The sequence below is a fragment of the Crocodylus siamensis genome, chromosome 1, assembly GCF_052110815.1.
Source record: "Crocodylus siamensis isolate JL-2025a chromosome 1, ASM5211081v1, whole genome shotgun sequence".
NCBI lineage: Eukaryota > Metazoa > Chordata > Crocodylia > Crocodylidae > Crocodylus > Crocodylus siamensis.
In genome coordinates this window covers 318,948,181-318,960,661 of record NC_143395.1, presented here as the reverse complement: position 1 = coordinate 318,960,661, position 12,481 = coordinate 318,948,181, and the positions used below count along the sequence as shown (strand labels likewise).

At 38.2% G+C, this 12,481-nt stretch overlaps 2 protein-coding genes across 11 annotated transcripts in view; one reads left to right on the top strand and one right to left on the bottom strand.

Moving 5' to 3' along the window:
- The window catches only part of FARP1 (FERM, ARH/RhoGEF and pleckstrin domain protein 1), a 336,263-nt gene extending 332,410 nt beyond the window's left edge, over nt 1-3,853 (top strand). For all 7 annotated transcript variants that reach the window (XM_090023129.1, XM_090023112.1, XM_090023121.1 and 4 more), the window contains 3 exons: nt 347-454; nt 1,275-1,426; nt 2,218-3,853. In XM_090023129.1, the coding sequence (XP_089879255.1) occupies nt 347-454; nt 1,275-1,426; nt 2,218-2,299 (342 nt within the window). In that variant the 3' untranslated portion in view covers nt 2,300-3,853. The remainder of the gene's footprint in view (nt 1-346; nt 455-1,274; nt 1,427-2,217) is intronic.
- Nucleotides 3,854-8,831: 4,978 nt separating this feature from the next.
- STK24 (serine/threonine kinase 24) overlaps nt 8,832-12,481 on the bottom strand; it is a 105,472-nt gene continuing 101,822 nt past the window's right edge. For all 4 annotated transcript variants that reach the window (XM_090023169.1, XM_090023142.1, XM_090023178.1 and 1 more), the window contains one exon: nt 8,832-9,814. In XM_090023169.1, the coding sequence (XP_089879295.1) occupies nt 9,778-9,814 (37 nt within the window). In that variant the 3' untranslated portion in view covers nt 8,832-9,777. The remainder of the gene's footprint in view (nt 9,815-12,481) is intronic.

Below are 12,481 nucleotides of genomic sequence, written 5' to 3'. Positions count from 1 at the left end.
TGGCTAATTTAAGAGAATATTGGTATACTGGCTTAAAAATAATTGGAAGTGATCAAAATACATTATGCTCTCCCACCTCCCTACCCCCCAGAAAAGGTTTCTGCATAAAACAAGGTAACAGCAGATCATTTTTTCTTAGAAATAAAAGTATAGGCAAGCCTCACTTAAAGAATGAGAAGGACATTGATTCTGAAAGTTTCCTATTCTTTTGTTCTTTCTACATTAAACTAATTTAAACTGGAATGTAAGAATTCTTTTTTCATGGGGCTTGGCTACTTTCCATTAGCTTGCTCAGTTAGCTTATGCACATTCCACTATGTCATTTTGATCACACTCTCAATTTCAGAATCAGCTCTCTGGAAACCTTTTGAGAAAATTCAAGAACAGCAACGGGTGGCAGAAGCTCTGGGTGGTATTCACCAACTTCTGTATGTTCTTCTACAAATCGCATCAGGTAAAGAAAAGTACACAGGTTTTTACAGCTACATACTGCGTATGAAAAGAGGCCAGGGGCTTCTTTGTTCTTAGTGTCATCAGAAAGGAAAACCAGATATTCTAAAGGGACATCATAGGCAAGATTGGTAATGCCACCTATGAAGTTGGCCAGTATTTCCCAGTATTAATATATGCAGTATAGTTTACTTCACACTCATGTGATGACTTATGACTAATGGTTCAATAGGAACACCATTTGGCCTTATCATTCTCCTGACTGGTTTGTACATTTCTAAATGTATGTGCCCTAAAAAAATTCCAAACCCCAAAAAGCTTAAGATGTTTATTTTATACCTATATATCTAGATCTGCATTTGGCAATGAGTGCCAAGTAACTTGAAGGGGGAAGGACAGAGGTTAAGGAAGAGAACAACTATGCACCATGGAACATAATTGTAAAATACTGTATATATTAAAATCTTCATTACAGGAGCCCAAGATATTTTACTAAAGCCAACTGACAACTTGCTAAGGGAGAAAAATGTCACATAAACAAGAATCCCAAAGTAATCTCACTAAAGGAGCTGAAGTTTTCTTTTCTCTTTGTAACATGCTTTGTGGATATGAAGTGTAAAACGTAACTTAACAGTGATCACTAACAAAACAACAAAAGCTTCAGGTTCCTTTTACTATGAAGATCTTGATCTCTACTGTGCATTATTACCTGCAGATGAAAAAAAAACATTTTTTCCCTGCAGGCTTGGAGATGTGGGTAAAATATTTAAATGCATGTTTACAAAATTTGTGGCTTCATCTCACAGCATTTTTAACCATTTTAGGACAATCATCCTTTAGCCTGTCTTCCCTTATTGGGGTATTCACTTACCATGCCTTCTGAATCGGAGAACATTCACAAAGATTATGTCTTTAAGCTACACTTCAAATCCCATGTGTACTACTTCAGGGCTGAAAGTGAATACACATTTGAAAGGTATGTAGTTTTTCTGCAGGGTGGATTTCTACTAAAGGAAAAAGGGTGGCTTTGTGCGAGGACTTTGCCATGATGATAGGGATCAAAACACAGTCAACTAAATTGGTGTATTAATGCAGTAAACTCCATTCAGGATGATTAAGAAAAGGACACATCATCATATTCAGCACAATCCTGCAAAAGTAACATGATATACCTACTGGAGGCAGAAATAAGTTAAATATCTGAAACTACCATGCACATTGTAAGAAAAAGCAATTATTTACCCCCAAAACTTAGTTATTAGTTGGGGATATCTTACCCAATTTGGGAGTAAGATAAGGCAAGTCTCCCATCCCTATGAACACTCATCATGTTGGTTTCTTTTCTTACAATGTCCTGCCTCCTTACTGTGTACATTACATAATCTGTGCATTTCACTAAATGGTTGTAAATGAAAGAAAAAAAGGTGAAAACACCTACTTGCTAATTAATCCCCCAAATTTCAAATGAATTTGTATAAACTAGGTAGTAATCTAGGTTTTTTTAGTTTTTTATATGTAATTAGTTCATTAACAATGAAAGCCCTTTGTTATTTCTGTTGAACTTCGGAGGTCAAAGAAGCTTACCGATTCTTACAAAACCAACCTCATCTGTTTCAGAAGGGAATGAGAAATAAAGCCAGGAGTCACTAGTGTTAATTGGCAAGACCTTCCTGTGGACTATTAAAATGTATAATGCATTCAGAGTGCATTCTTAAGCAAGCCTTCCTTGGCTATTTATTTTATTTTGCCTTTGTCTTCCCTAAACAGGTGGATGGAGGTGATCCGAAGTGCCACCAGCTCTGCCTCACGCACTCGTGTTTTAAGTCATAAAGAGTCTCATGTGTATTGACAGCTAAACACTCACCACACTGATTGTTCCCACGAGCTGCTGCTTTTCTAGAGGACATCTGAATTTATTCTCTCCCTTAACCTTTAGCACAAACTTACATTTGTTTAAAAGCAAAAAATGATTTTACAGCAACCTTCATGATCCCCTCAGCAACTGTTTAAACTTAAGTTTCTCCATCAGCCCAGTGGCAGCAGTTAGTTTCCTGTCCTGTATTTTGTCATTCTGTGTGCTGTTTCTAGCTTGTGCCAGTATTAAAATATTGTCCTTATTAGAGTGCCAAAAGACATTTTCTTGCCTCAAAAGGTTGCACCTGAAAGACGCAAACTAATTTGTAATTTCACAATCTGAAAATTTTCTCTAATGAGGCAAATGCTTTCTCCTCTTTTACTAAAAAGATTTTTTACCATGCTAAAACTGTAGACTGCTGGATTTTTAAATGTATGGATTTCCAGTGTAGACTATAAATATATGCACAGTAGGCAGTCTGACAGTAATGAGGTAATTTTCAGATGTCATTTTTCAATCTTTCTACATATAATCAAGGAAATACCAATTTTCTATCTTTAACAAAAACAGTTCACAGCTCACCAATCTCATTTCATTTTGGGGTTACAAATTCATGTGGTTATAAAACTGTGTAGGACTTGTATTTAACCTTTTCCTTGGTGCCAGTTGACCAAATTGTTCATTTGTTGGTTTTGAAGAGTGAATACTACTTGCGAGATGAAAAATAACCCGGTGCAATATTATTTGGGCTATTAATGTACTGTGAATGGCGTATGCAAGGAGAAATTAAAAGCCGTGGTGGTATTCTGCTGTTTGTTTTTACAAACTTAACAAAAGCTGTATGCCCCACAGCTATTCGTGATTAAGTTGTAGAGTGTTTTAGTAGACAAAGTGGACTCAAACACTATAAGCTGATGGTACTGCTTTACCCTAGACTTTCATGATCTGTGTATCCTGTAAGTTTCATTTTGTATTGAACAATTTGTAGTGGTCTGCAAACTGTCTGAAGGTTAGTTCCTCTAAAGTGGTACTATTTCTATTTCAGAAAATTATGGACTTTAACTTACACGTAGAGAACAGGATGTAATCATTGTCTGAGGCATTTATTCCATCTGGCATATTCATCTATATATTTAATCTAATGGCATTTTCTTGGATCATCTACTGGTCCAATTAGAAGACTAAGTCAGATCAGATGCTTTTCCTTGCTGTTTTTAGATACATTTCTTACTGAAAGTTTATATTATACAGAAAATATAAACACAAATTCAACCAGCTAAACACAGATTTATCATGATTACAGAGGTCCTTTTGGGGAATACTACCATCATGAAGCCAACAGAGGCCTGGATATAAATATGGGAACCGCAAAGAAAAGGGGAGGGGGGAAGAAATTATTCTACCATCAATTTTTAAATGTCTAGCTACTGGATTTGTTAATCACGTGCCCTTACACAATGTATAAAATGGTTTAGCATTGCTCACAACAAAAGGGAATAAAATACCTCACAATGCAATCAAGCATACTTCAGTTTCAAGACAATAAAATGCTGTCATTTGTCTTTCTTCCTTAGAAGGTTAGTAAATTCAGGTGCTCCTGAAAAGTCCCCAACTGCCTTGGTGTTACTAGTGAAAAATCCATTTGGCCTTTCAGTGAAGTGTACGCAAGAATAATGCTTTCAAAAACAGGAGAGACTAACTTTAATCTCCTGTGGGTCTCTCTCTTGTATACAGAATGTGGGATTTTCATAAGCACTGAAGTTCCAATACCCTCAGATGAGATGCACTGATAGAAAAGCAGTGAAATTGAAGCTTATCTGCTTTGGCTTCTACAAGCTGTATATTCAGAAACTGGTATCAACTTTTGCTATGTATTTTGCAACTACTTACCTGTCAACTTAGTTCAAGTTAGAAAGCACCACAGACTCACAATGGTAGAAGCATTCTGAATTAGTCTTTTTTCAGCACACAGTTCTTTAGCTAATATATACCACTAGCTAGCACAGGGTGTCAAAGATATAGGCCACAGAGCCCCATCATTTGGTCAGTAATGCTGCCCTAAGATTTGGAGTTGAGCCACACGCTGTCTATGGTATGGCCTTGCACATAAGGCCCACAAACCCTGTCCTAGATGGTCCAGGATGGGTGCTGCACATGATACTCATTCCAGATAGTCTAAAGACAGTACCCACCTTGGCTGGTGCATGGAGGACACCATGCAGACTGCCTGCAGTGGGTACAATGTGCATCCCAGACTGGATGCCACATGCAGCACATGTCTTGGGTTAGCTGGAGCAGGCACCAACTGTGCTAGATTCAGCATGTGGAAGAGAGGATCTGCCCTACAGAAACAACCCTGCACCACTCATCTGGCCTGCAGGGCCACCTGAGTGAATACCCCCGAGTTGGAACAATTTCAGATTTCATGCAAGTATAAAACATTTATTTTACTTTCCTCCTATGTTATAAACTCATAAATTTTTAGAAGTGTATTAAGGATTTTTATCTACCCTGTGGGGGAAATGTCTTATGGCTATGGCAGTCAAAACATTAATAAATACTTTACATTATATTAAATTATTAAACAACATATACAGAACAGGTTTTGGCAGACTTACCTCCTTACCAAAGGCGTGAATTGAGCCACTAAGTGATGCTGCTAAAAACAAGTCAGATGCAGCTTTCAAGGTGGCAGTGACTAAAAACAAGTGTTGGTAGCCAAATCAGGGAAAAGGATGATAGGATTTTTAAAGTCAAATATCTTACAAAATGGTAGGGATAAAACAAACTTAGTGGAAATAATTCATTTCTACCTTCCTTTCACTTTAAGATACCTGAACTTAAAAATACATACCAGGTAAGGCAGGAAGCTTTTGTTTTAAGCATACACAGATAAACCACGCTACCCACTTTGTCAGCCAATGGTGGGAACATTTTGTATTTAGTGAACCAGAGAGGACGTCACTTGTCAGCAACAGTCTGGCATTCAGGAAAGCACGAAAGCTCTAAGTGGAGTTGGAAACACCAAAACAAAAATCAGGAACAAACCAACTGAATGAACTGTATTAGTTCACTGATTGTACACAAAACTATCAGTAGAAACATTGTCTTCACAGGCTAAATATGGGCAACAGGCCTACAATTACAAAAGAGACTTGAGAGAAAGCTAGAAAAAATATTGCAATCATATGAAATATATTAGCAGCTTCTCTTCGATCTTCTAACAAGCCAACCCCTTACACCAACCTTCTCCTGGTAAAAAAAAAAAAATTTCAAATGTTCAAAAGAAAGCACCAATTTGTTCCAATATAATGACATACAATCCCCAATGCAGACATAACTGCTACACAAGAAAGGACTGGCAAAATGGTAACTGTACAAGCACAGCGTGTCCAGATTACAGGGGTTTGTTTTTTTAATAAGTATTTGGATATGGCTACCCAAACAAATACCATTAAAGCCTGGCATACAGCCAAATTTGCTGTACCAATTCAAGCACATACCAGTTGTGTACTTTAGTTTGACTTAACTTGCCCTGGGGGGGGGAAAGCCATTCATATTTAAACCTTCATAGATACCCACATACAGTTGCACCTCTGACTAAAAAAGGGCAACATCACAGCTTCTGTTAATTTGGGATCATTATGTGTAGACTAACCCACAAAACCCAAAAATTCTCCACCACACTTGCTGAGTTGTAACAAGTAAAATAGTTCAGTTCTACACAGTAAATATATATGCTTAACAACCTAGTTTTATCATAATGTCATTACTGAAATGAGCAGTAGTGTTTTTGTATGCTTAAAATTCCGACTGAATATACGCATACGTCTTTGCATGAGAAAACCCCTCTTATTTAAATTTTCTATTTCCTGTTATCTAAGACTGGTCACTACAGACCCAGAAATTTTTCGTAAACACATACATAAATCCCTTGTTACTAATCACACATCTAAATCTCTTTTTACTAACCACACAGATGTCAAAAGAGCATCAAATTTTGCCTCCTTTATTTCCATGTCATGTAGTATACACGGGGTTCAATGCCTTGATGTAGAATGACAAAAGCAAAGTTCAGATACATGGGTATAATTATTCAATTATGTTACAGAAAACAATACTGTACCCTTTAATAGTCCTCTGTAAGCAGAACATGTCAGTTCCTGCTGAAGAAGGGCAAAAACCCAATCACGTGCAATAGAACTACTGCATAAGCCCAGGGCAATAGCATACATGCACCATACACTTACAATTTTATTAAGACAGAAAAATTCTCCCCCCACACTTTGTGCTACATTTTAGGTTTTCCCCACCTCCCTGCGTTACAAAAATAATTTATTTTCTGAGATCTTTAGTAATAACAGCATTATATTTGTGCTTGTAAACACTTCCTGATAATCTCCCAACTTTGACATTTTCATAGCCGAAACATGTTAGCAGTATTTCTTAAGGAATTAAATATAAAAGTATTACAACTGACACCAGAACTGTGAGTTTACAAAAAAGAAAAGAAAAACCTACATAAAAAAAAAAAAAAAAAAATCAAATCACAAAGCTTAACCAGGGATTTTACAACTACAACTCAGGACCTTTCACAAAAACATGTTGGGGCTACAAAGAAGCAAAATGACACTTGATAACATGGGAGGGAGGGGAGCTTCTTTATTCACCAGAGGCAACTTGCAAGATAATAATGCCACTACGCTTTATTAAACTACAACGGTGCAACTTCACAGAAAATAATTGTTTCTAGCCAAAAATAATGTCTACCTGAGCCAAAAGTGACAAAATCTTTCAATGTTGAAAGCTTTTTTGTCTGGTTAATATTTTTATACTTTATTAAGTGCCTAACCTCATAACCCCTGACAAGGGAGCAGTTCTATTTAAAAGATTTTATGAGCAAAAGTTAACTCATTACTAAGGAATTTCAGGAATAAACTCTTATTGTACTCAGATTCTTAAAACAGAGCTGCGTTATCTACACCAGAAAAATTTACACAAAGTACAACATTTTAACATTAATTCTTAAGCTGAAAATAAATTTGGAAAGTATTACTAAAATTGTGTTTTGTTAGGCTCAGAACAACTGAGACCGAACTTACCTTAAATGAAAAATATTTACCATTACAAATTTTATTTCTAAACACCAATGTTTTTCTCTAGCAAATGATTATATTTCTACATTCAAAGGAAGTATGAATCATGGCTTTTAAGATTCTCCTGCATTAGCACACTGTATTATATATAAAAATATACTTATCTATTCCATAAATGAATTCAAGTCCTTTTGCTTTTGGCCAACTGGCCTTTAAAAAAAAAAAACTTAATTTTTTCAGAATGGAAAGGTACAACTTCTTTACACCTTCAAAACATGGCACAATTTTCTGACAGGTTTCTGCTTTAGAACTTTTAACATGAAACTGTTTCATCAATAGACTCTCAGCACATGTCAAAAGAGGAGGTTTTTTCCCCACCCCCAGCTAGCTCATTTCACTTGTTAAGACTCTTAACATTAAGAGATGACAGTGGGAAGGTTTCAGTGGTTCCATGTCAACTTCAATTACAAAGACCTCAGTCCATTTCCTTACGCTACAGAACCTCCGCTATATATAAAATGGCAGAATGTTTCACTGCATCTGCAGTTAAAAGGTAAATTCCTTATTGTACTACACCAAGATTCAGACACTAACTGGAGATACGTAACAGCAACAGTTGACCTCAATCTCCTTAAACTACTATGTCTTTGAGCCGCTAAAGAAAGTAAATTAAAAAAGTAAATAAAAAGTTACGCTTAGAAAAAAGAGAGAGAGTGCTTCTATTTTTAAATAAAGCCTAGCCTATTTATCACTTTAGCTTAAGCCATCTCTCCCTTGTGATACAATTTTGCTATAGACACATTGCACCTGCCAGCCTAGTTTATATACTTTAATTCTTTCATTTATAAAATTAATTCTTCCAAGTTCTAAAATGAATCTGGGAAGAGATGAGACATCTGACAGCAACTATACCATACCCACCTGACATAGAATATTATGAATTTCTGAATTAAAACAGAAATATTACCTCCCCTGCCCATCATGGAAACAAAATACTTATTTCCATTCTGGTAGAATAGGCTATAAGAAACCACATGTCACCATTAAGAAATGCCACTCAACTAAATACATACATACAGTACTATACTGAATGAAACTGAAACACTTAAAATTATTTAGAAGTTACCACTATAATGCTGTAGATTTTAGCTTAGAATCTTGATCAAAATTCAAGTATTTTTCTTTAGGGTGACTGGTTATGGGATAGTGCGCATAGTACATAAGGCTCAATCCTGAAATCAGTAACCCCTACTAATTTCAATATTAATTGCATAGACTTATGCTGTAAGGATTGTGCTCTCTTTTCATTGATAAATTTGCAGGGTTTTTGTCCTTTTACTTCCCAAGACTATTTCATTTTATAATAAAAATAACCATATGTTTTAGGAAACCATTTGCCACTCTCCCAAAGCCAAGATTTTAAAAAGATGTTTCAAAATAAATGCAGGTTATAAAATTTATTTGTGTGAGCATTCAAACACACTGCGATGGAAAATACGGTATTTAGAGTCCACTACAAGCTCCACAAGTATATACTGAAGTTGAACAATACATATGGTTCAATTTGCATTGGCACAATTTAAAACTGAAAATATAAAAGCATTCATCCTGTAGGAAAAATAAAAACAATAATTTAAAGCTTCATGAAAAAAGAGGTGCTAAATTTACAACAATCTAAGGCAGTACCATAGTCAGGACGTCACCTTTAGACTTGTTAGGACAGACAGAAAGAAATTTTGCACCTGCTGAGGTACAGATAGAAGATTTCATAATACGGCATTAACTATCTTTCAATGGCAAATCCTTCAAAATACAAAATCAACCGAAATCACTTATCACATAATTCAAAATGTACATGTAATAAAGGCAAGGCGATAATCAGTTATGGCCTGTCAAATATTTACCCCACTAGCATTATCTACAGAAGCATTTGGCCATTTTGTACACAGTGATTCCTTATGCACGTTGAAAGGGTTTCAGTAAAAAAGCAACACTATATACAAATCTGTACATAAATCCAACAGAGCATTTTTCTATCTCCCAGAGGAGTTCACTTAAAGCAAGATACCTGAGATTCTCAATATCCTCAGTTTCCTTATCACAAACCTTAATATACATTTCAAATTTTACAAAAAAAAAAAAGAGAAAAAAAGAAGACACCTGCCTGGAGTATGTGCATTATATAATTAAAAAACTATAGTTTTAAGGAGCTGAAAAGCAACACTGAGAGACTTTTTGTTGTTGCACATTCAAGAAGGTCCATTCACTGAAGAACACTCCACTAACTTGGGTAGGTCAAAATTAGAGAGCACTTCTTCAATGCAGACACGACAGGGTCACTGCTGTCTTAGAAAAACTCAAAAAAACCCCAAAATTTCAGTGGGATGAACTGCTTCCTCCACTTAGTGAGTACCTAGAGAAGACAACAAAAAGAATTATTTGTCACTTTCAAAATCTTGCTAGATAAACAATACACTAAAAGTTTGCAGCATTTTTCTCTCTTCAAGTATGTTTGTGTCAAAGCAATATTCCTTTAAAAAAAAAAAAAGAAAGAAAGAAAAAACAACTCACACCATTAGCCTGAGACAAACATGAATATAATATGAATATAGCTCTAAAACTGCACCTGTTATTCAAAAACATGTCAATAGCCCCAAAGCTCAGCATCTTGATAGGTAAATAATCAAAATAAAACCCAACTGTTGCAGGCAAGTTTTATTTTTCATTTAAATACCCTTTTTTGGGAATGTATTCTCTCCACCACTTGAAAATGTTCTGGGGCAGGAAACTTCCTAGCCTAGACATGGGTTTTAGGGGACAGAGGGGATGAGCTATTTAAATACAGTAAGCTTTCACTAAATTCTAAGATGGGGGTGCTCATCCCCAAGTGCCGTGTCATCTGGCCCACGGTGCTCCCCACAGGTCCAAAAATTTTGGAGCAGGGAAGTGGTGCCGCTGCTCCCAGGTTGCTAAATTTCTGGTCCCATGTGGAGCCCTGGGCCCTGCATGATAGATCGAGTATGTAGGGCAGCACTGGGCACCAGGGTCCTGATCCTAGAAGGCAGGAGCAATGTGGGGAACCAGGCACATGAGGGTCAGCTGAGGCTGCACAGGGCCCTATCCAGGCACGCAGGACTGAACAGAGACATCACGGGACCTGATCATGACACACGGGGCTCAATCTGGCCCACAGGGCCAAAAGTTTAAGCACCACTGCTCTAAAAATATTTAATATCAGAGGTGTTGGAATTTGTTTCGTTTTTCTTAATGCTCCTCAGTCAAACATGTCAGAAGTTTTCCTACAAGGAGGAAAAGAACTGAATTTATTTAGTTTAGAAAAATGAAGACTGAGAACAAGATATAGCGGTCTCACAGTATATATAAAAGCCTGTTACAAAGAGCACTACAATTGATTGTCCTCTATGTGCACTCAGAAGGACAAGAAGAAATTAACTTAATATGCAGCAAAGAAGATTTAGGTGACATATAGGGAAGAGCTTTTTACCCCCCAAAAAGAAAAAAATCATTAAGCACTTAAGTTTGTAGAACCTACTTCACTGGAGATTTTTCACAAGTGGTTAAAAACCTCTCTCAGTGATAGTCTGGGGGTGCATCTACACATGAAATTAACTGCATGCAATAAACTCTGGTGCACATACCTCAGAGTTCATTGCTCCTGGGCACAGCATATACACATGCCCATCAGCCTGTAAGCCTGCTGCTCCACCACAGCTCAATGTACTTTGGAGGGGCTGGCTGGGGCACAAGAGTGTCCCACTGTAGCGCGTATGCTCCAGCCAGCCCATGTCACTGTCTACATGTGCACTGCGGTGGAGAAAACTCTGCTGCAAGATAGTACTTGCACTGAGCAGTACTATCCTACAGTGGATTCAGCTAGTTTACTCTGACCTAATAGCACCCCTCACGTACACAGCGATGCTTTACTGTTGAGCTAACTAGGCAACTCGGCAGTAAGCATCTCGTGTAGGCATACTCTGCTTATACTCACTCTGCCCTGGCACAAGGGAATGGATACTTAGCACTCTTGCTACCCCCACTTCTGCAACCTCTATGATAGTGTGTCCCATCTTTTAAATGGCAAGAACTACTGGGATCTGCTAATGTCATTAAAACTTCTAGGGAAAAAAAACATGTAACCTTTCAGGGCATCCACCTTGATTAAAGGGTCTGAATATTTTACGTTGAAAGCATAAAGAAGTATGCACAAATCTACATGTTCCTTTCATCTTCATTGCTCTTCTTGAGAGGAATGTCTGATATTAGTTTCATAGTTTGTAGGGTCAGAAGGGACCTGAGCAGATCATCTAGTCTGACCCCCTGCCGTGGCAGGAAAGAGTACTGGGGTCAAACGACCCCAGCAAGATGTTCATCTAACCTCCTCTTAAACACCCCCAGGGTAGGAGCCTGCACCACTTCTCTTGGAAGCTGGTTCCAGACCCTAGCCGCCCTGACTGTGAAGTAGCACCTCCTGATATCTAACCTAAACCTACCCTCTGCCAGCTTATGACCGTTATTCCTGGTCACTCCTGGCGGTGCTCGGGGAAACAGTGACTTCCCCAATGCCTGCTGATCCCCCCTGACTAGTTTATAACAGGCCACAAGATCCCCCCTCAGCCTTCTCTTTTGGAGGCTGAACAGGTTCAGGTCCCGCAGCCTCTCCTCAGAGGGCCTGCCCTGCTGCCCCCGATCATACGAGTGGCCCTCCTCTGGACCCACTCCATGCTGTCCACATCCCTCTTGAAGTGTGGCGCCCAGAACTGGACACAATACTCCAGCTGCGGCCTGACCAGTGCCACATAGAGGGGGAGGATCACCTCCTTGGACCTGCTCGAGATGCATCTGTGGATGCATGCCAGGGTGCGGTTGGCCTTCCTGACTGCCTCCCCACACTGCCGGCCCATGTTCATCTTGGAGTCAGTGATGACCCCCAGATCCCTTTCCGCCTCCATGCTGACAAGAGGGGAGTTCCCCAACCTGTAGGTATGGTGCCGGTTGTTCCTCCCGAGGTGCATCACCTTGCACTTGTCTGTGTTGAAACCCATCCTATTCTCGTCCACCC